The sequence below is a fragment of the Pichia membranifaciens genome (assembly GCF_001661235.1).
Source record: "Pichia membranifaciens NRRL Y-2026 unplaced genomic scaffold PICMEscaffold_8, whole genome shotgun sequence".
Lineage (NCBI taxonomy): Eukaryota > Fungi > Ascomycota > Pichiomycetes > Pichiales > Pichiaceae > Pichia > Pichia membranifaciens.
In genome coordinates, this window is record NW_017566989.1 from 6233 (window position 1) to 25308 (window position 19076).

At 40.0% G+C, this 19076-nt stretch overlaps 7 protein-coding genes across 7 annotated transcripts; 4 read left to right on the plus strand and 3 right to left on the minus strand.

The window, feature by feature from the left end:
- The first annotated feature begins 5293 nt into the window (after window positions 1-5293).
- PICMEDRAFT_18423 (hypothetical protein) lies at window positions 5294-6130 on the plus strand. Its single transcript, XM_019161993.1, has one exon. The coding sequence runs from the start codon at window positions 5335-5337 to the stop codon at window positions 6037-6039; it is 705 nt and encodes a 234-aa protein (XP_019015270.1). The 5' UTR covers window positions 5294-5334; the 3' UTR covers window positions 6040-6130.
- Window positions 6131-6275: 145 nt separating this feature from the next.
- On the minus strand, window positions 6276-8662 carry PICMEDRAFT_74769 (hypothetical protein; the record flags this gene model as incomplete). Its single annotated transcript, XM_019164863.1, has 4 exons — window positions 6276-6554; window positions 6740-6949; window positions 7281-7485; window positions 8184-8662. 4 exons carry the CDS (start codon window positions 8660-8662, stop codon window positions 6276-6278), a joined length of 1173 nt encoding a protein of 390 aa, XP_019015271.1.
- A 2268-nt stretch (window positions 8663-10930) lies between these two features.
- Window positions 10931-11119, minus strand: PICMEDRAFT_60627 (hypothetical protein; the record flags this gene model as incomplete). Its single annotated transcript, XM_019163451.1, has 1 exon — window positions 10931-11119. The coding sequence occupies one exon, from the start codon at window positions 11117-11119 to the stop codon at window positions 10931-10933; it is 189 nt and encodes a 62-aa protein (XP_019015272.1).
- A 271-nt stretch (window positions 11120-11390) lies between these two features.
- On the plus strand, window positions 11391-13641 carry PICMEDRAFT_18426 (hypothetical protein). The gene has a single exon (XM_019161994.1). It carries the CDS (start codon window positions 11733-11735, stop codon window positions 13437-13439), a length of 1707 nt encoding a protein of 568 aa, XP_019015273.1. The 5' UTR covers window positions 11391-11732; the 3' UTR covers window positions 13440-13641.
- Window positions 13642-13994: 353 nt separating this feature from the next.
- Window positions 13995-14384, plus strand: PICMEDRAFT_18428 (hypothetical protein). Its single transcript, XM_019161995.1, has one exon. It carries the CDS (start codon window positions 14100-14102, stop codon window positions 14367-14369), a length of 270 nt encoding a protein of 89 aa, XP_019015274.1. The 5' UTR covers window positions 13995-14099; the 3' UTR covers window positions 14370-14384.
- Window positions 14385-14463: 79 nt separating this feature from the next.
- PICMEDRAFT_13715 (hypothetical protein) lies at window positions 14464-15072 on the minus strand (the record flags this gene model as incomplete). Its single annotated transcript, XM_019160101.1, has 2 exons — window positions 14464-14750; window positions 14790-15072. The coding sequence occupies 2 exons, from the start codon at window positions 15070-15072 to the stop codon at window positions 14464-14466; spliced, it is 570 nt and encodes a 189-aa protein (XP_019015275.1).
- A 2108-nt stretch (window positions 15073-17180) lies between these two features.
- PICMEDRAFT_37624 (hypothetical protein) lies at window positions 17181-19022 on the plus strand (the record flags this gene model as incomplete). The annotated part of the gene is made up of 2 exons (XM_019163095.1): window positions 17181-18560; window positions 18744-19022. 2 exons carry the CDS (start codon window positions 17181-17183, stop codon window positions 19020-19022), a joined length of 1659 nt encoding a protein of 552 aa, XP_019015276.1.
- Between the last annotated feature and the right edge of the window lie 54 nt (window positions 19023-19076).

A 19076-nucleotide genomic window follows, 5' to 3' on the forward strand; every position in this document is an offset into this window, starting at 1 on the left:
CAAAATCAAGTTTTTTGGGCCAAGTTGGGTTTTTCCCAGGTTCCACAAAATGTTTGAATTGGTTTTTTTGGAAAAAAAAAGAGTACAGGGTTTTAAATTTTGGATTTTAAAATAAAAGCATGTTCGTTCCAGGTAAAGAACAACCGCCCTATCAATTGCCGGACTTAACGACAATTCAGGCCCCATATCAAGTCTTTCATTAGCTCGTAATCAGTAACCAAACAGTTCAACTACCAGTCTCCGTCCAATACCTGAACGTCTTTTACCAGCTATTTTCTCCCTAATTCGCCAGTGGCTAGCATCAAAGACCATCCAGATTGTACAGTTGATTTACTTCGATAACTCCAGCAAAACAAAACATAACTGCCTCTTCAATATAGCACTGTTTCTGTAAACTACTTGTACACTATCGAATTGAGGAAGGCCTGAACTGATCTTCTTCCACTACTGACACTGGCCATTCGCACGTATCCGTTCCTAATGATCACCATAGTCACGTTCTCTATTAGACAGTCCTTGTGAACCAGACGGATAAATGGTCCGCTGATCTTCATGGGAACCTATTGCTGATCCACTGGTTGTGAATAAATGTCTTTCCAGTCCCCCATAACCAGCAGAATATACCATGGATTGAGCTCGGAACTACTACTTGATCGCTTCAGCCGTCGAATAGTGTGCTGATAACTTCCTCTTGCATGTAGTATTCAATCACAGACTATACTTGAATCTTTTCATTGAACATCCACTCAATTCAGTTGCCAAGAATTCACATTCATCTATTAACTTCATCAGTTGATCTGAGTTCAATTTCCAGTGGTAATATTCTAAGCATTAACAGGTCAACTGCACGGACAAATCCCCCGGTACCCCCTGTCCAGCCTGTCACAACAACAGACAGCCACCTGGCTGCCACATTACTGTCACTGCTGTTTCTATTGTACGTCTCCCAATGGTCAAGGCAGGATTGTCTTCTAGCTGTCTTCAAATGAGCCTCTTGATTCACACAGGACAACAACCTTGTGGCCACATCATTAACGGTGTCAAAGACACTCCCATGATAATCGCAATATTCACTTGTACTGTAGACTGTCCATTGTAGTGTGTACCGGCCCCAATGGCCCAGTTCCAGCCAGACCCCAGTCCAACAAGAACACCGACCACATACCGTCAGAAAACAGGAAACGGAAAAAACGTCGAAAATTCCCCCTCCGGTAAGCTCGCCGGCCCGATTTTTTCCCCATACTAATCACATTAGGGGGTCTTTCAGGTCGCGCTCTCACGTTAGGGGTCTAGCGTTTTTCGATTTTTCACGTTAGACCCTTTTGCTAACAAACTGATTTTCACGTTAGACCCCTCTTGCCATACTGGAGCGAGAATTCCCATAATAGTAGTTGGGAGTATTGGTTTGTAGGTTAGTTATATTAGTTGGCTAAAATTATGCAACAAACATAATGAAAGAAGCACTACTAATAATGGATATTACATCAAGAATAAAAAAATTAGAACGGTTTCAGATTACTTAGATGTCTTGGTTCTTACCTGTTATCTCTTCTTCCTTATTTGTTTTGGCATCTAATCTCAACACTTCCAAATATAACCTTAACATTCAGGACATCTACATTGTTTTCAACTCTCTCACATTTTTTGTATCACAACCTCGACTCGCCGTTTCTCATAAACCAGATTTATCATGACCAAACCACGTAAATTCTGGCAATCAGCGTTGTAGATTACATTGATCACTGCACCAAACCTCTCACATTCAGCCAATATCTGCTAACAACCTTCACAACGTAAATCCTGCAATGCGCACTTCAACCGGCCATATCTCGCCAGCGCCTCTAATCCACACGCCCCGACCACCACCACTGTACTTGCCGTAAAGAACTGCACCAAGGATTTCTTTCCGGTGGCCGTCAAAGCCTGCTCTCCTTTGAATATAACCGTTCGGACCGACATTTATCGCCGAACTCGGCAGTAATCTCATCTTCTCCGAGAAAAAAACTTTCCATATACGCTCGCATACGCTTGCATGATCTTGCATCAGGGTCGCGCGGCGCATAATCGCTCCACGCAGAGCCGGGTGCAGAAATAAATGAACTTTTTCATCCCTAGGGACTTATGTCGCTTTCCAGCGTGTACTTATTATAATCTCTCTCTCGCGTACGAGGGCTAAACTACTTTCTGCAACCGTTAGGAGTATCTTACCAGTTTCAGCACACAGAAAGATCTCAAGTTACATAGTTAATTTAGTCCGGACAACTGCATTCGACCCGAATGTAACAACTATTTTCATCCACTGAATAAACCAGGGTTGCCAATCACAGTGATTTTTGTACTCCGGTACACTGTATTTCCTGGTTCTTATTAGAGCGCTTGTTGTTCTGGCTGATTTTTCACGCCCAATTCACGTATCTTCCCTGTGAAACTTGCACGTCAAATACTGCAACAAACCATCATTCCTACTCGTTTCTAAATGATATGCTTTTTCGACACCCGTTTGGAATAGGCTAGTAATACATCTGGATTTGGCTATTGCAGGCTACCCGCTGGATATGGAACTTTTCTCTTTTGTACACTAAGTCCAGATCTGGTGGAACATACACACTGTGGTATTCTGAGCTACTGACACTGATCATTCTGTTGCTGGTAACCTTAATTGCACAGATACAGCCACATTATACATAATCTGGCAAAAAAGAATTTTCCCAATAAAATTGGAATAAACTAGCGTTTAACCGTTGACATACATCAGTTGAATCCGCCAGTTTCATCGCCAATGGTTGTGTTCAAGCATCAACAGATCGATTGCATAGACGAATAAGAACTGCTTGGGCATTTCTCCCCCAATTTCCATACCTTCTGCACAGCATGTCACAACAACAGACAGCCACCTTGCTGCCACATCACTGTCGCTGCTGTTACTGCTGTCCTCCTATCAGTCAGGAGGAATCGTTTATTCAATGAGCCTCCTGATCCACAGAACGACAACCTCTTGACCACGTCTTCGCTGGTATCAGGGACACTCCCATGATAATCGCGATATTCACTTGTATCGTAGTATTCCCAATGTAGTGTGTACTAGTCCCAATGGTCCAGCTCCGGCAAGATAATCAAATATAGCCTTCAATGAATACTCTGCATAGAGATTCTGAAAGTTTCCCTTTACCTAACGCAATAGATCTGCACGTATACAGGAAATACCTGAACGTCTTCTATCAACGACAAACTACAGTTATCTTGATATCTTCTCCCTAATGTGGCCGGTGGCTAGCATCAAAGTAAAAGATCCAGGTGGAAAAGTCAATTTACTTTAATAACTCCAGCAAAACAAAACATGACTGCTTCTTAAATATAAAATTGTTTCTGTGAACTACTTTTGAAAGTATACTATGGAACTGGAAAATATCTGGACTTATCTTTCTGTGATACTAAATAAAATACACGCTTCCATCGTCCTATTTCCGAGACAAACACTTCAGGGATATATCAGGGTTTTGGCAGAGAATTTTCTCTTGTTATAAGTAATTCTTTTCCATTCATCCATGCATCAATCAACAGCTCAAGGGTAAAGCACTGATACTGGCCATTCGTACGTATCCCTTCTTAATGATCACTATAGTCACGTTCTCTATTAGACAATCCTTGTGAAACAGACGGATAAATGGTCGGCTGATCTTCAGGGGAACCTACCTCTGATTCACTGATGGGAAACACATATCTTTCTGGCTCCACATGACCATTAGAATATACCATGGATTGAGTTCTTAACTATTACCACTTGATCGCTTATGCCGTGGATAATATGCTGGTAACTTTTATCTTGCATATACTACAATGGCAAAGAAGTTCAATTGTCATATTTTGCAGAGAAAAGGAATTGCAGGCATGATGGTGTTTTCTTTTTTTAGACATGCTATTTTCAGTCCATAATTATTTATTTATTTACTAAAAAATTTCAAAAAAAGAGTAAAGAAGTTTTAGATAAACTACCAAGATTATGTGGTAAGGTAAGTCGACCAATAGTTGTATGGCTTATAAACATCCTGTCAAAAATGAACTCCAGAAGGATATCTGTGGTGAAATCGGCTACACACTATTATGCATTTTTTGCTATATGGTGAAGTAAATGGTTTGAGACCTGCGCTATTAAAAAATTGGCGCGCTCCTGCCTCTATCATTGGTTAGTTGGGCTAAATCCTTGCCACAATTATAAATATATTGTTGTTAAAGAAAAAAAATTGGCATTTCTAGAATCCAAGAAACTCACACTCAAATAGTATAGCATTGAAAGGATCAATAATGTGGCTGTTTGCATAGAGCCTGTATTTTTGTTCGATGTAGTTTTGCCGATGTCAATCCTGTCAGAAGTCGGCCTTTCCAGCTGCATCAGTCTAGATGAGTTTACGAGAATCCCAAATAATAAATGATTGAAGTGTTTATACTACACTGCACTGAGGAGCAGGCATTCAGATCGGACAAGCGGGTATAGAGGGGGATGGAAATGTACAAGAATACTTATTTCAGCTTGTTCAATTTTAGCTATTGAAAAACGGTGTGAGCACAGCCAGTTTTTCGCAATTAAGTTATTGTTGTTGTCTTGGTACCTTGGTATTTTATCGGGTCAAGTAGATGTAACCTTGGACACAGCTGCCACCGGCTAGCTGCCTAAATGACAAAATTTCCGATGTAATGAACCTCTGAGTCATAAGTTTAAGTGAGCGGACCACAACGCTGATGAAGTCTGATTTATTCCCATTATCGAAGGTTCAAGCAGAAGGTATTAAAGAACAGGAAGTCCAAAAAATTATCCGATAAAAACATGGCAGTTTGCAATAATACTGCCGGTGATTCTGTTCCGTATTTCCGTATCCTTCTTGCCGAAGACAGACACTCTATAATAAATGATCCCGGTGGGCTCCAAATATTATGTAAACTTTGTTGATATTAAATAAACAGGGCTTTTATATCTTATTTCTTGTTCAGCTATTTTCATATTATTATTATTACTAACAATAAAAACAACTACTAAGAAGAAACAGCAACTTTTTTGAAGTAGACTCTCATATTTATTATCTTATTTACCAATAGAGTGATTTTTGTTCCTGATTTTTTGTATTTAAAGCATCGACGTATTTTGCACTTACGTAATTAACATTTAAAAACATACTTTAATAGTGAACTTTTTATGCGCACTTTTTTTATCTCGTACTACAGAACACAGTTCAGGGATTTGTTTACAGTCCTTTTGCCCTTTATTCCCTTTTCCTCTTCATGATCACATTTTCTTTTTGAACACAAGCTTTCATAAGGTAAATACGCCTTGAAGTAATAATGGATTCGCTAGAGTTACAACAGCAGAGTGGGGCAGTGGATGAGCCGCAAAATCCTCTAGACGAGGAACTCGATATTCCTGACGATGTGTTCGTCAACCAGGAGAATGTGGCGTTGCCTCAACCAAAAACTAGAGCCAACATTATGCAATTCGAGCAGGAGCTGAGTGAGAAGGCTGTTATTGCAAATGATGAGGTATATAGGGCTCGCAAAAGAGTGGACAGAGCAGATGTCACCAAATACAAAGTGCAAAAGGCTCTAGCACAAACAAATAACGAGAATAGTCTCATAGCTCTTATCAGAAGAATAAGTAACGACATCGGCAGCATCAACCGAAACATCAACACTATGCAGACCAATATCAACACTATGCAGACTGATATAAATTCGATAAAAGATGAAGTTAGCGGAATGAAACCATTAATGCTTTATGTTCGAACTTCCGAGAATGCTCGTAGACGGGAGCTGAGAGAACCTTCAATACCGGTTCCTTTTTTGGTTGGAGAAGGGCCAGAAGGCACTGATTTGCCATCAATCAATTCAGTTGAAGACATCGAATTGTTAGACCTAGAGCAACTCCGTCGCTTCCTAACTGGTTATAACGTGCGGTATGCTCTTCGTACAAGCAGGGTAAACATGAAAATAATGTTGAGAGACACACTTGGATTCTGTCGTGTGAGTGACATGAGAATGAATTTTTCATAGTACAAAATTGCTCTATGGTTTAATATATACATATATATCATTGTTAGTATTAATTTATGGGTTATTACAAATACATATTTTCATACAGGAAACACTCGCTCCAATATGGCCATGGTCAGATAAGAATGCCGAAGCCGATAAGGATATATAGAAGGCAATGCCGAAGATGTTTAGGTGAGCTATCTAGAAAGACAACAGATAAGAAAAAAGAGAAAAGAGATAAGGTCGGAGACACACTAATTGTACTCGTCCTTGAGCTTCTTGTACAAGCTGGAGATGAGCTGCGGGGTGAAGATGAACCCGTTGACCATCACAGAACCGTTGGCAAGTCTCCGGGTCATGGTGTCGGTGTATTTGTTCCGCTTATTGGGAATGGTGGCGTACACAGCATTGAAGTTCTCCTGCGGCTGGTACCCTCTCTCCTCTTCAAAAGCCTGGAGAAACTCCCTTGGAACCCGTTTGCCGTTAGTGTAGATGAGCAGGTATTTGATGAACAGCTTGTACGAGTTGAATAGCTCGGCGCAGTACCCTTAGTGTCTCAGCTCTCCCGCTTTGTGCAGCACAGACGCCTTGACAGGAAATGAGAAAATCGCTTTGTCGTCCCTCATCAGGACCATGATATCTCTCAAATGCCTGACGCTCTCCTCCAACAGGGAATAACCTGCTTGTCTGCTGCTTTCCCAATGCTGCTTCTCAGAACCTTGATCTTTTCAAAAATCTCCTTGTTCAGGTCAACAGCCTTCTGGTACTTGTCGACGTTCAACAAGTAGAAATACGCAGTACTCAGGAACTTCAAATACTTGTCAAGAGTGCCCATGATATGGTTGCCCATGGCGGTCTCAACACGCATAGGATCTGCATTGGCATTGTCCAGGTTCAAAGTACAGGTAATACATGATCTGTTTGATTTCTACTGCATAGACAATAGAGTTGTCAAGAAAGTCCAGTTTCTCGAGACAAGCTCTGAACCCGTTGAGCTTGCAGAAGGTTGTTAAATCGGTGGTATACCCGTTGCCAGAGTTAATTCCGTTGCAGCTTCTAGGCAAAAGAACAGATTTTGTCATTCTCAGGAACCTTAGTGAACAAGTAGACGTTTTTGCTGCCCAGAAACTTGATGCAAACAGAGTCAGCTGCAATGCCTTACATAGAGTTGTGGACGGCAAAAAACAAATCCTGGTTGGCCAGAAACCGGTTGTCCAGGTTTAACATCTTCATCATTTCCTCATCCGACTTCCGAAGACCTTGTTCTTGGTGATTTCTTGAACAACTCTTTTGGCCTGAGGAGACTCGTATCTGATGACAGAGCCACTAGGATACATCTTCCAGTAACCATAAAGTCCCTTGGTGTAGCTAATCAGTGGGATCTTGTCCGCATTTTCCTTCTTGTAAGAAGCGACCACACACTTCTGCGTTTGGTCGTTGTTCAACCCTTTGAAAAAATCAAATCTTTTGTTTGCTCGAATGTTTTGTCCTTCAGACGTCTTTTGTTTGGTGGTGTTCCTCCTGGTTCTGTTTCACAATGGGCAAGAGGCTTATTGAAAAAATTATCAGCACCTAGCTATCCACTTGCTGCATGGGGTGTTCTGTTTAGTATTTGGTTGATGTTGCTGTGATATTTGACGTATTGTCTTGACGATGTCTAGAGTTCTGAAAGTCACGGGATGTGCCAACTATTCAATCATAAGTTTTATCAGCCTTTTTCAAGTATAAACCTAACTGGTTCATAAACAGAGCGCCATATGTTTATGGGCATCTATAAGTTGAATTCAAGTGTAGTGGTGTCATGGTTAATGGTTTAGGTATATCCAAGGCTTCAACTGAACAGTTGGCTGGGCGTCTAAGAACTTCTGAGACATCGTCTCAAAATCCCCCTAATTTTCTTTCCTCTTTTTACATCTCGGTCGCAACAGACAACCACCTGGCTGCCACTACAGAATCACTACTCTCTGTCCTCAATAATTAGACAAGATCGACTTGTCTTCCCATGAGCTAGCTGCACGTCTTTTCTAGTGTCAGTGGCCCTCTTAATACGATCATAGCATGTCCGGTTGTATTCTTGACGTACTTTGTAGTATGTGCTACCCTTAATAGACGCCAGTTTACTCAAGCCAGATGACACATGGGCACAACGTTAGGCAAGGAACGAGGAAACTGTCAAGAAGAGGATGTGTTCCTCTGGCGAGTCGCCTACCCAAATTTCTTCCAAGTACATTACCAACTTTTTTGCAAAATCATCATCCCCTTTGGAGCGAGAATTGCCAAACTTGTAACAGTTCAGCCAAATTTTGCTATGCCCAGCACTAATGAGCAACTCAACAGACTTTATTTCGTCTCGGAAGTACCTCAAGAACGCCCGGTGCACGACAGTGTCGTCCTCTGTGCGTCCGTCGAACTCCTCGTCGAGTCTGTACTTGGACTTCCCCCTGCCGTTGCCGTTGGCGCCGCCATCGGTGCCGTTGCTGCTGTGTTTGCTGAGAGAGTTGGGCAGGAACCTCTTTGTGCGTGCTGAGCCCGGGCCCGTGATCGACTGCGAGTGCGAGTGGGTGTGAGCGTACACCGTCTGCTCCGTGGAGGAGACCTCGCTGCGGATGTCCGACGCTATGTTCTTCAGCCCTCTGAACATGGTCTCTGAGTGTGTGCTAAGTAAAATGAAAACTCAATTCAGTAGGGAGGGTATAACCTAAACTCAGCCGCAAAAGTGCTTTGAGGGCACCACTGTTAGCACGCCGGTCATGTTCAATATTGTAAACTTCCAAATACCGAAAAATTTGAGGCTTGGTCAAGTTTTGGATGTCTTCTACTGAACCAATCCGGGGCAAGTCGGTGTCAGGTCCTTCTCCAACTATAAAAGGAAGAGGGAGTTGCGAAAGGCCAAAGGTCCTGCGATGCAAATTCTCAGATATCCGAACATAATGCATCAAAGGGGTCATGTCTTCAACCTTTCGATTAATATTACTGATGTCTGATTTTATGGTGAAGGCGTACAGAGAGAGGGCATTGCTCATTAAGAAAAGCATAAAAAAAACATGAACCATTGCATCCCTTTTTCTATTGTCAGCGAGGCTCCGCGACGAGGAACTCTGTTACATCTACAGTCTGGCTGTCCGAAAATTTCCTCTTTCTGGCACAAAAAGAAAAGTGGGCACAAGAGTCGACGGTACTGTTTGGGCTCAGGCTCTTGTTTGCACCGACCTTAAACACCTGTAATGCATTTTCTGATTTCTATGCGTAATGACCCATTTTTTCGTGAACACTATAAACTAAGTATTACGTTCATAACACAGAAGCACTTCAGATTTTAAATTCCACAGACCATAGAATGCCTTGCAAGACTACGAAAATAAAAGGATGGAATTTTCAAACTATATTTTAGCCAATCACTAAGAATTCTGTCTTCAGCGAACAAAGCGACAAATAGATATCCTAGAGCGTGTAGATAAACATGATGAGACAAATATAATTCAACTGAAAGAGCATTAAAGCTCGAACAAGTTGATATAAATCACGGAAAGTCCTTGCGGAAAAATAACGATTTGATATTTTTGAATAACTAAAGCATTCATTAGATAATTTGAACAATAGTGCCAATCGCATGAGTAGAAAAGGCAGGAGTATTAGCCAGAGATTCACAACATCAGCAGAATGGTAGATGAAGCGACATTTTTGTTGCATCATATTAGAAATTTTAAAAATAAGTGCACCAACTGATTGGGGTTACACTAACTCTCCCTTTTGCTCCTAATGGGAAAAAGCCATCAGGTTGCACATAGCTGGTGTCTTGCAGAAAATTCAGATCTCTCCTTTTGAAGTAATCAAAGGTTATTTAATAGAATAGGACAGGCCCAGCAATAATGATAGATCACTCAAATCTCTTCTATGCCTCAGTTAAGATTTTATCACCTCAAAGAAAATGGAATTCATTTTCTTGTTAGTAACAGTTGCATCACTGACTCTATCTGTTAAGCTCGTGGAGTTTTTGTTGCGGTCGTCGTGTCGGTAGAGGAGGTAGTATAAATAGTGTTAGCCTTAATGTTCTTATCTCCAGCATGAATTTAATACGATATTTTTCTGAGTCTGACTTTCTCCTTTAGTTTGACCACTCTGGCTCGAGCGATACCTCAAGCAGATCTTTGCTCCTTTACTACCCGCAAAAGTTAACAAAAGATCACAATTTTAGGGAGAGAAATCAATGTGCAGGGCGCATAAATCATCATACGCAAGTTTCTGCAATCGTAAAAAACCTCTCTTACTTTCACTCTGGAACGGGTACTGTACAACCAGATAAAACCAATGTCGTTATAATGGTGTCATCTCAGCTCGGGCACGCATATACACTTTGTGAAAGTTTGCCGTTTATTTTCATATCATTATAGTCGTGGTGTGCGAGGTTCAACAATTCTCTGTTTAGCTAAGTGTTTCTCTCTTGAAGATGTAAACAGTGACTAACTCATATTTGGAAAAGTTAGTAAATTAGCTCTACATTTACATGAATTTCAGCAAAAAGCTTCTTGCTTTACATTGGTTTTATTCTGCAATCTTTGCATTCACAATTGAAAGACAACAAACTAAGCACTGAGGATGACCATTCACCGGTTTTCATTCCTAGATGATCTTCATAAACACAGGAATGATGATTTGAACAACTCTGTTGGATCAAACTCTGATGATATAACTTGAATTTTCTTTAGCCGCTTATTTCCACGCTGTTGAGACCATTTGTTAAGTGAAAAATAACAGCTCTAAGATTGCGAGGCCCAATAGAATCCATAGACTATGGATTGAATTCCAATATACTAACTGAGAAAGGCGGTACCGTTGGATCATTTGCAGATAACTTTTGCCTGGAAAAAGTACTGTTTACCTTAAACTGTGAAGCGAACATTAACTCACTTCAGCCGGTATTAAGTGGCATCTTTCCGTTGGCATACATCAGTTGGGGCTGAACATAGTATCTTCCTTGCCAGCGGTTGTACTCAAAGCTACAAAAGAAGTCCCAAGATTCTCTCAATCGCCCTAGCAACCACTCCCGCTTATCATCATCGGCACAGAACAGAAGCCTCTTGGCTGTAACCACCTGCATTGTTATATCCGTTGTCTGAGCCTTGGTTAGCCGCACAACTCAGTCGGTATGAAATCACACCCTTATGATGTTCTTGCCATTCTTGTTTATACTATGAAACCTAAGCTCTAGTATGTCATAGACAAATGGCCACTATTCTGCCGAAAACTGATCCACGAGCGACACAAACTGACGTATTGTTAAAATAAAGGCAATAGAAAAAAACGGCAATTCGAGGACCACATAACGATTTCGGCAGTTTCCAAAAAACTGTTTCGCTAACCTAATTCATATAAGCCTCTTTTGCGGGAATTGTGAAATTAAAGACTCTTATCTTGCAAATCAGACAACAAACTTGGTGCCGTTCTTTCAAACGGCTGCTGTAACTTTGTTAGCGCCATACCGACTGACGGTGTATTTTAACACTATCCCTTCGCCTAATCAATCGTCGGAGACTGCCACTAATTGGACTCTTAGACGTCGGAGATAATCACTATTCTGGATGATTTAGATAACCAGGCGATTAACCAAACCAGATAAAATTCTTGTTTAAAAAAGAAAACAATTTACCAAACAAGATCATCAAAAAAAATGGTGAGTTACATTTACGTTTAATTCTTCAGTCACCATTAGAATGTCTGCTGGTATTGCACCTTTGGGAAGCTTTGGAGTTTCTCCAAGAGTTTCTAGGATTTACGATGATTTTGATGAGAAAAAAGAACATCTAGATGGTACTGTCTCAAGCGTTGAAGCAGTTAGTCACAGCAATGAGAAGAATGTCCACAATTTGCCATTGCAGGCATATCTCCATTATGCCGAAGTACAACGTGAGTGTGAGAAAGAGAATGATTTGGATAAACTATACGATATTCAGACCGAACAGATGCGGACGGAGCCAAAGTGTAACCTGTCTGAAGAAAAGCTTCAAGTGCAAAGGAAGTTGAGAATTGCCAAGAGCGCAGCGGTCTTTTTCTTAATCACAACCGATATTTTAGGACCATTTAATGCTCCTTACGCTGTGGCACAAATGGGGTATGTGCCAGGTGTTATTCTCTATGTTTTGTTCGGAATATTTGCTGCTATTTGTGGGTACTTCTTGAATATCTGCTTCGTGAAAACAGATTCAAACAATTTTCCAATTAGAACTTTTGCCGACGTCTCAGCTCGAGCCATTAGTGGAAAGGTCAGAGTATTTTTCGCCATTTTTCAATTCATCCAGATGATTATGACTGTTGCGCAGTGTGTTCTTGGGGCAGCGTCTTCTTTGGCTCAACTTCTTGATACAAACCTCGGAAGAAATACCTTATGCTATACAGTGAATATTTTGGTTTGGTCAATCCTAGGTATGATAGTCGGTCAGATCAAAACATTGGCAAGATTTTCCCGTATCTCAAATCTTGCTGTCTGGATCACTGTTGCTGTTTGTGTGATGACAATGGTGGGCTCTGCTACTTCTGGCCCAAATTATCAGATTTTCTGGTCCAACTATGGTAAAGTCTGGCCCTATACTGTGCCAGTTTTCAAGACCGCTATAATGACTGGTAGTCTTTCCAATAAAATCAGTGGTATGAACAATATGGTTTTTGCTTGGGGAGGAGCCACAGTGTTTGCGGAAGTTATGGCAGAACTCAAGCGCCCAATGGATTTTTGGAAAGGAATGGTATGTGCTCAAGCGTTCATCCTTATTGTCTATTTATTCTTCGGGCTTTTTGTTTATTCTTACTTGGGCCAATACTGTTTTGTCACAGCTTATCAATCTATCACTTCAGTCAAGCTTCAAAATGCCATGAACGTCATTGTTATCATATCTTTCATGTTGGCAGCAGTTCTTTATGGTAATGTTGGTCTCAAATCAGCATACAATGGTATTTTCGTTCCTGATTTCAACTTCCCACTACTCAGCACAAGGAAAGGGAATCTTTTGTGGCCTGTTTTGGTCGTCGTATATTGGGCTGTGGCTTATATTATCGGATCAGCAATTCCATCAATCAGCACTCTAGTCAGTATCATTGGTGCCTTCTGCATCTACAATCTTTCTTATACGTTTCCCTTCATGTTTCTCCTTGCTCTGATGTGGCGTATGGATGCAGGCAGCTTAGATGCTTTTGATCTTGTGACTATGACCGTCACTAAAGCCGATACCTACAAAAACTGGTCAAGGTGGAAGCGTGCCATTACTTCTGGAGGGTGGAAGCGGACTCTCGCAAAGGTGGCATTATTCTTACTCTCTTTGGCTTCACTAGCTAACTGTGGTCTATGTGCTTACACTGCCGTTGAATCCGCAATTGAGACATACAGCAATTCTGTAGCTTCGCCTTTCACATGCACTGCTCCAGTTTAACATAAGTACGAATGTATAATTAAACAAAATTTTGTCCAATCAGATCTGATTTGTAACGTCATGTGGTGAAAACGCTCATATGCGTGATTATCAAAGTGGGTCATGCTAAGCTTTCGAAGGAGTTTGTTGTCCCTAATAGAATGAAAACTTGAGAGCTAACAACTACCACATCTCTCTTGACATGTCTGTGACTATATTTATCAATGTCAATCACTCTGTTTTAAATGTGTCTACATTTCTTTGCATTGGGATGCACATCCAAGCTTAAGTACTTTTTTTTATCGAACCCAGGATGATTGACACAAAAGATGGAGTAGTAATTTTCTTGATGCGAGTGGTTTAACTCATTAATCACGTGACACTCGATTTTTAGGCTTGCTTCATTTTAGCCATGCTCAATAGGTGTAGTCGCATAATGTGTCACTTCTATTTTGGAATAAAAACAAAAGATTATAACCATTTATTTGAATACATTTACTCAAGTAGGTAGTTGATGGTAAATCATATTGACTGTTACTTATCGTCAAAGCTTTACAAATATGGAGCCCGTACCTCCAAGTCCTCTGAAAGGATGTTTTAGGTAAACTATAAACTGTTTATATCAAGTTGGAGCGACTTCCTCCGCTCAAAAGCAAAGGCTTTGCTGTGAAGCCGACTTACATGATCTGTGCTCTATTTGTCTGTAGTTTTGCACAAAGATGTAAGAAGGGATTCGCAACATATTCATACATAAAAATATTAACTTGCAGTTTCGCCAAAAGTGCTGTCAAGTTATCTTTTGAACAGGTTTCACCAACAAAACTAACACAGCATATGGTGAAAAGACAGAAAAATCAAAAAAATTGTCGAATAGCCTTCAACTCTATTGCTGTTCCTGGTGATTTCCTTGCTGCAGCTGCTGTTTTCCTTGTAGATTTTGAACAAAAGTAACTTCATTTACATGAAAATAAAACAATGTATCTATGAATCTAAATATACTAACTTTAATCAATCAGAAGGCGTGTAGTAAGGGTGTGTGAGCTCCCTATATATCTTGAGCCTTTAATGCTTTGTATGCTGGCTCATAGATCTTTGCGAATTCCGACATCCTTTCACCGTAAACTATAGCCGTTTTCAAATCCCATTCGGCTGGAGCAGCATTGCCGTCTTGGTCGACATTCGCTTGAGCACCTACACCGAGAAAAAACCCGCAGCCATTGAGGGAGTTTTCTTCCTTTTGAGTAGATAAGTTCCAAGTTGGTGTCACGGTGACCGGGACCCATACCATGCCGTGTTGGGCCGCAAATACAGCCAAATCAGTTAAAGTGTTAACTTTAGAGCCAGATCTTGATCAGCCGACAGTGAAAGCACCTGCGATTTTGTTTTTCCACAACTTTTTAAAAAAAACTCCAGAAGTCATCTCCATAAATTCTTTAAATTTGGCCGAAGGAGAGCCCATTAAAGTCGGTGTGCCAAAGATAATTGCAGAATAGTTTGATGAAAGATCGTCAAGCACAGTTCTCTCAAGTGCCTCCTCTGAGGTAATCAATTTACCCTCAGCACCCTCGACCCTATTGACACCTTCAAGTACTGCTTTGGCGAGTCGGGCTGTATGTCCGTTATTAGATGAATAAATAATAGCAATCTTAACCATTTTTGCTGTCGTGTTACTATATCTTTATCTAAACTACGTTTTTCAAAATTCTGAAAACAGATGCTACAAGTGCTGGGAAAGTGAAACGTATCTTCATTTTATACCGGACATCTATTGACTAATTCCTACTGATGAACTGAGAAATTTAAACAAGAACAAAGCTTTTCAAGATTTGTCAGCGGAACATCTGACTTTCATTTCCTTTCCTGCTAGTCTCCGAGCGCTACCACATAAAAAGTTTCTGGAATCGAAATTACGGAGTTAATTTTTTTTTTCCGGCGTTGGACACTGGAAAGTAAGCTTTATACGGTAGTAAACGCCGAACACTAGATTGCTTACCAATGAGGACGAAACCAAGTCAAATAGAAGTATTATCGCCGAGATGGAATATACCGAGCGTGTTACAAGCTATACTTAAAGTCGCTGTCTCTACCACATTTTTTTGATATTCAATTTTTGTGGTAAATCGTATCTGTTCATTGAATAAGAATATTTTTTGGACTGTAAAATTTCTTTAGGTATTGAAACATCCCGAGCTCAGCAGACATTCATAAATATAGCCTTGTATTTGAAAAGTAACGAATCATTCCAAAACAGTTGATTTAACCCAGCAGACTTTGTGAAACCAAGGAGGTGGGTGATAGCTTTAAGTTGATTTAGAACTTGTAACATATAAAGTCCAGTAGCTTTAAAAGATGAAACCGGAAGAAAAATACTCTTCAGGGCCTGCAAGTTTTTGTTTTCCTACCACCTAACTTAAGTCAAAAAAGCTCTTGCTCTAATTGTTGCCATTGGCATAATGGCTTGTCATTTTTTTCGTTGATGAAACTTTATATAGCATTGAGACGAATTCCTTTTATTTCAGTGTCTTGAATGTTGATTTAACTTCTGCATGTTCATATCTGATTGCTGAACTTATATTACTGAAATAGTATCTAATTCTTTATGTTTTTCTTAGAATTGCATTTTGCCCAAACTGATTAAAGTTGTGAAAGAGAATTGAAAGAAAGTTTTTGTGGGAGGGTAAAACATAAAGTAATGCGCAAAATAAACTATAATGGAATGATGAAAACATGCAGATTGTGCTCCACATAATGCTCCTCAACATGACCTGCTAAATATTCATAATTTCCTTGCTCAAGTCCAAAATGTTTTAGCAGAAACGGTCCTGGCTTGAGTGCCAATGTGTCTTTCTCTCACCAAAAGGAAGAAAGGCTTTAGTTACCTGCAGCAAAAATTCCTTAAAACTTGAGTTCCTTTTGCTGTGTTTCCATCCGTCTGATCCAATATTCTTGGCAAATTTAGAGACTTCATTTGTGTCTCTCTCAATTGAAGCATTTTTTCAGCCAAAAAAATACGTAAGGAAATGATGAATATGAAAGAATAGAACGGTTAACGAACGAGTTATGACTATTGTCATTTCTTGGGCTCTTTTAGTCTGTTGAGCTCATCAAGATGAGGGAGCATGTAGTAAAAGTCGGAATGTGTAGGTGTGCGGGGTATAAAGATGCGATTTGCGTTTCAGGAGCGGTAAGAACATTTTTTAAGCGAATAATTAGCTTTTTTTCATTATACAGAAATATAGCAAAATTCAGTCTAATTGCTCCAATTTTTCTGATCAAATTATACACACCACCTACCGACGCTATTGCTTGATACTTTCTCACTTTACTCGTTATTGCGGAGCCAAATTTACGCCCTAAACTATGAATTGGAAAAATATTCCAATCAAATCGAGTCATTTTTCAATTCTTCACAGAAACAAATTCCTGGTTGTTTTTTTCTTGTGTTTTGAATTTTTGACTGAAGCAAGAGATTGGAAGATTCATGGTAGATACGGCTGATACAAATGCTATTTAGTTCCACCAACTAGGGTAATGCTTTCATAAGCATAGGCCTTAGCTAGCAGCTTTAGGTACAGAGCAAAGCTCTTTGCTTACGTAACAAAAAAACTGGGGTGCACATGTTTATGAATTAATTAACTTTTGAAAACGCACGGCTTGGCACAAATTTGATGCACTTTTATCATTTTCTTTTCTGTCATAGCCAAACCATAGATGGCAATGGATATTCTTTGATCTCCTGTTCTCAAAGAAAACTTGCATCATATGTTTACCGCAGGTAGAAGCTGCATTCACACTTATTATGACAGATACAAAGCTAATGACTATTTTCGTGTACGTTATTTTGGGACAGGTATCTATAACGATATAAGACGCCGTCTTTTAAAATACTATGTCTCTGATATCAAAGATGGATTAACATATAGGACAATTCCTTCAACCATTTACATTTTTTTCACAAATTTATTACCGGCGATTGCCTTCGCACAGGATATGTTCGATCACACGAATAACTCATATGGTGTTAATGAGGTTCTTCTAGCTTCTGCGATGGGCGGAATAGTGTTCGGAGTTTTGTCTGGCTCCCCTTTATGCATTGTAGGTGTCACTGGTCCAGTCTCTATCTTCAATTATACCGTGTACGAAATAATTGAACCAATGAATATACCATATTTTCAATTTATGTGTTGGATATGCTTGTGGTCTATGGGATTTCATTTTATTCTTGCGTTTACCAATTCGGTTAATTTCATGAGATTTGTAACGAAGTTCTCCTGTGACGTCTTTGGCTTTTTTATCAACATAGTCTACATTCAAAAGGGAATCCAAATTTTAACTCATCAGTTTGAGCTTGCGGATCCTGCAAGTGCATTTGCATCCATAGTTGTTGCACTAGTGATGACAATATTTGGCGTGTCTTCACAATTTTTTGGCTCAAAGTCGCATTATCTTCCTCCTCGTATACGAACTTTCATCAGAGACTATAGTGTTCCGTTGTGTGTTGTATTTTTCACTGGATTTATTCATTTTGGAGGATATTTGGATGATATAAAGTTTACAACTTTACCTATTACCAAATCATTTCATCCAACAGATACGGTGAACCGCAGACCTGATTGGTTTATTCGGTTTTGGGAAGATATCAGGGTTAGAGACGTTTTCTTAGCCGTTCCTTTTGCAATCTTGCTAACCGCATTATTCTATTACGACCATAATATTTCTTCTCTTATTTGCCAGTCCTCAAAGTTCCCCTTAAAAAAGCCATCATCATTTCATTATGATTTTTTCCTTTTAGGAGTAACTACCGGTGTGGCAGGTCTGATTGGTATACCTGCACCAAATGGGTTAATTCCCCAAGCCCCGTTGCACACACATTCTTTGTGCGTATATGAACATGATTACGAAACCGGTCTGAACAAAATAACTAGAGTTGTTGAGCAAAGATTATCAAATACTTTTCAGGGGCTTCTTACCCTTGTTATGATGACTAGGCCTTTTTTGGTAGTCCTCGGTTTGATTCCGCAAGCCATTTTAGCGGGCTTGTTCTGGATCATGGCAATAACGACCTTGGACGATACAGATGTTGTGAGAAGGTTGCGGTTTCTTTTCCTTGATAAAGAGTGGAAACTGAAATTATCTAAAATTGTTATCAAGAATCACGAACAGGAATTGCTGGCGGAATCAAAATTTGAGAATGCAAATGTTTCTGTTGAGGTGGAGAATGATACAAATAAAATCCAGGGAGGCAGTATTGCTGACACGCAAGACAACTCCAGTGGTAACTTTGCTAGATTTACAGAAAAAGAAAACGAAAGCCTTTCCACCCAGATTATTCCTGCAGACTATCCTATTGAATACTATCTTGTGCGGTCTAAGTATTTTATTATCTACTTGATACTAGAATTGCTTGCGTTTGCTGGAGAATATAGTATAACCTGCACCAAAGGTGCTATTGGTTTTCCCGGAGTTTTGATGCTCATTTTACTTTTAGTTCCAATAGTGTTCCCGAGGATATTTCCGAAGGATCAGTTGGACCTACTAGACTCGGAAGCAGCAGACGAGTTGATCATGCGAAGTTTGAAACTAAGCAGCTTCAACTTTGATTAGCACATTTCAAGTTCTAGTCTTGAACATGCTGGTGTTTTCGATTTGGTGAGAAGT

What these genes read in the sequence shown, in the direction of transcription:
- PICMEDRAFT_18428 (XM_019161995.1), top strand. Translation starts at nt 14,100, where the DNA reads ATGATCTGTGCTCTATTTGTCTGTAGTTTTGCACAAAGATGTAAGAAG.
- PICMEDRAFT_18426 (XM_019161994.1), top strand. Translation starts at nt 11,733, where the DNA reads ATGTCTGCTGGTATTGCACCTTTGGGAAGCTTTGGAGTTTCTCCAAGA.
- PICMEDRAFT_18423 (XM_019161993.1), top strand. Translation starts at nt 5,335, where the DNA reads ATGGATTCGCTAGAGTTACAACAGCAGAGTGGGGCAGTGGATGAGCCG.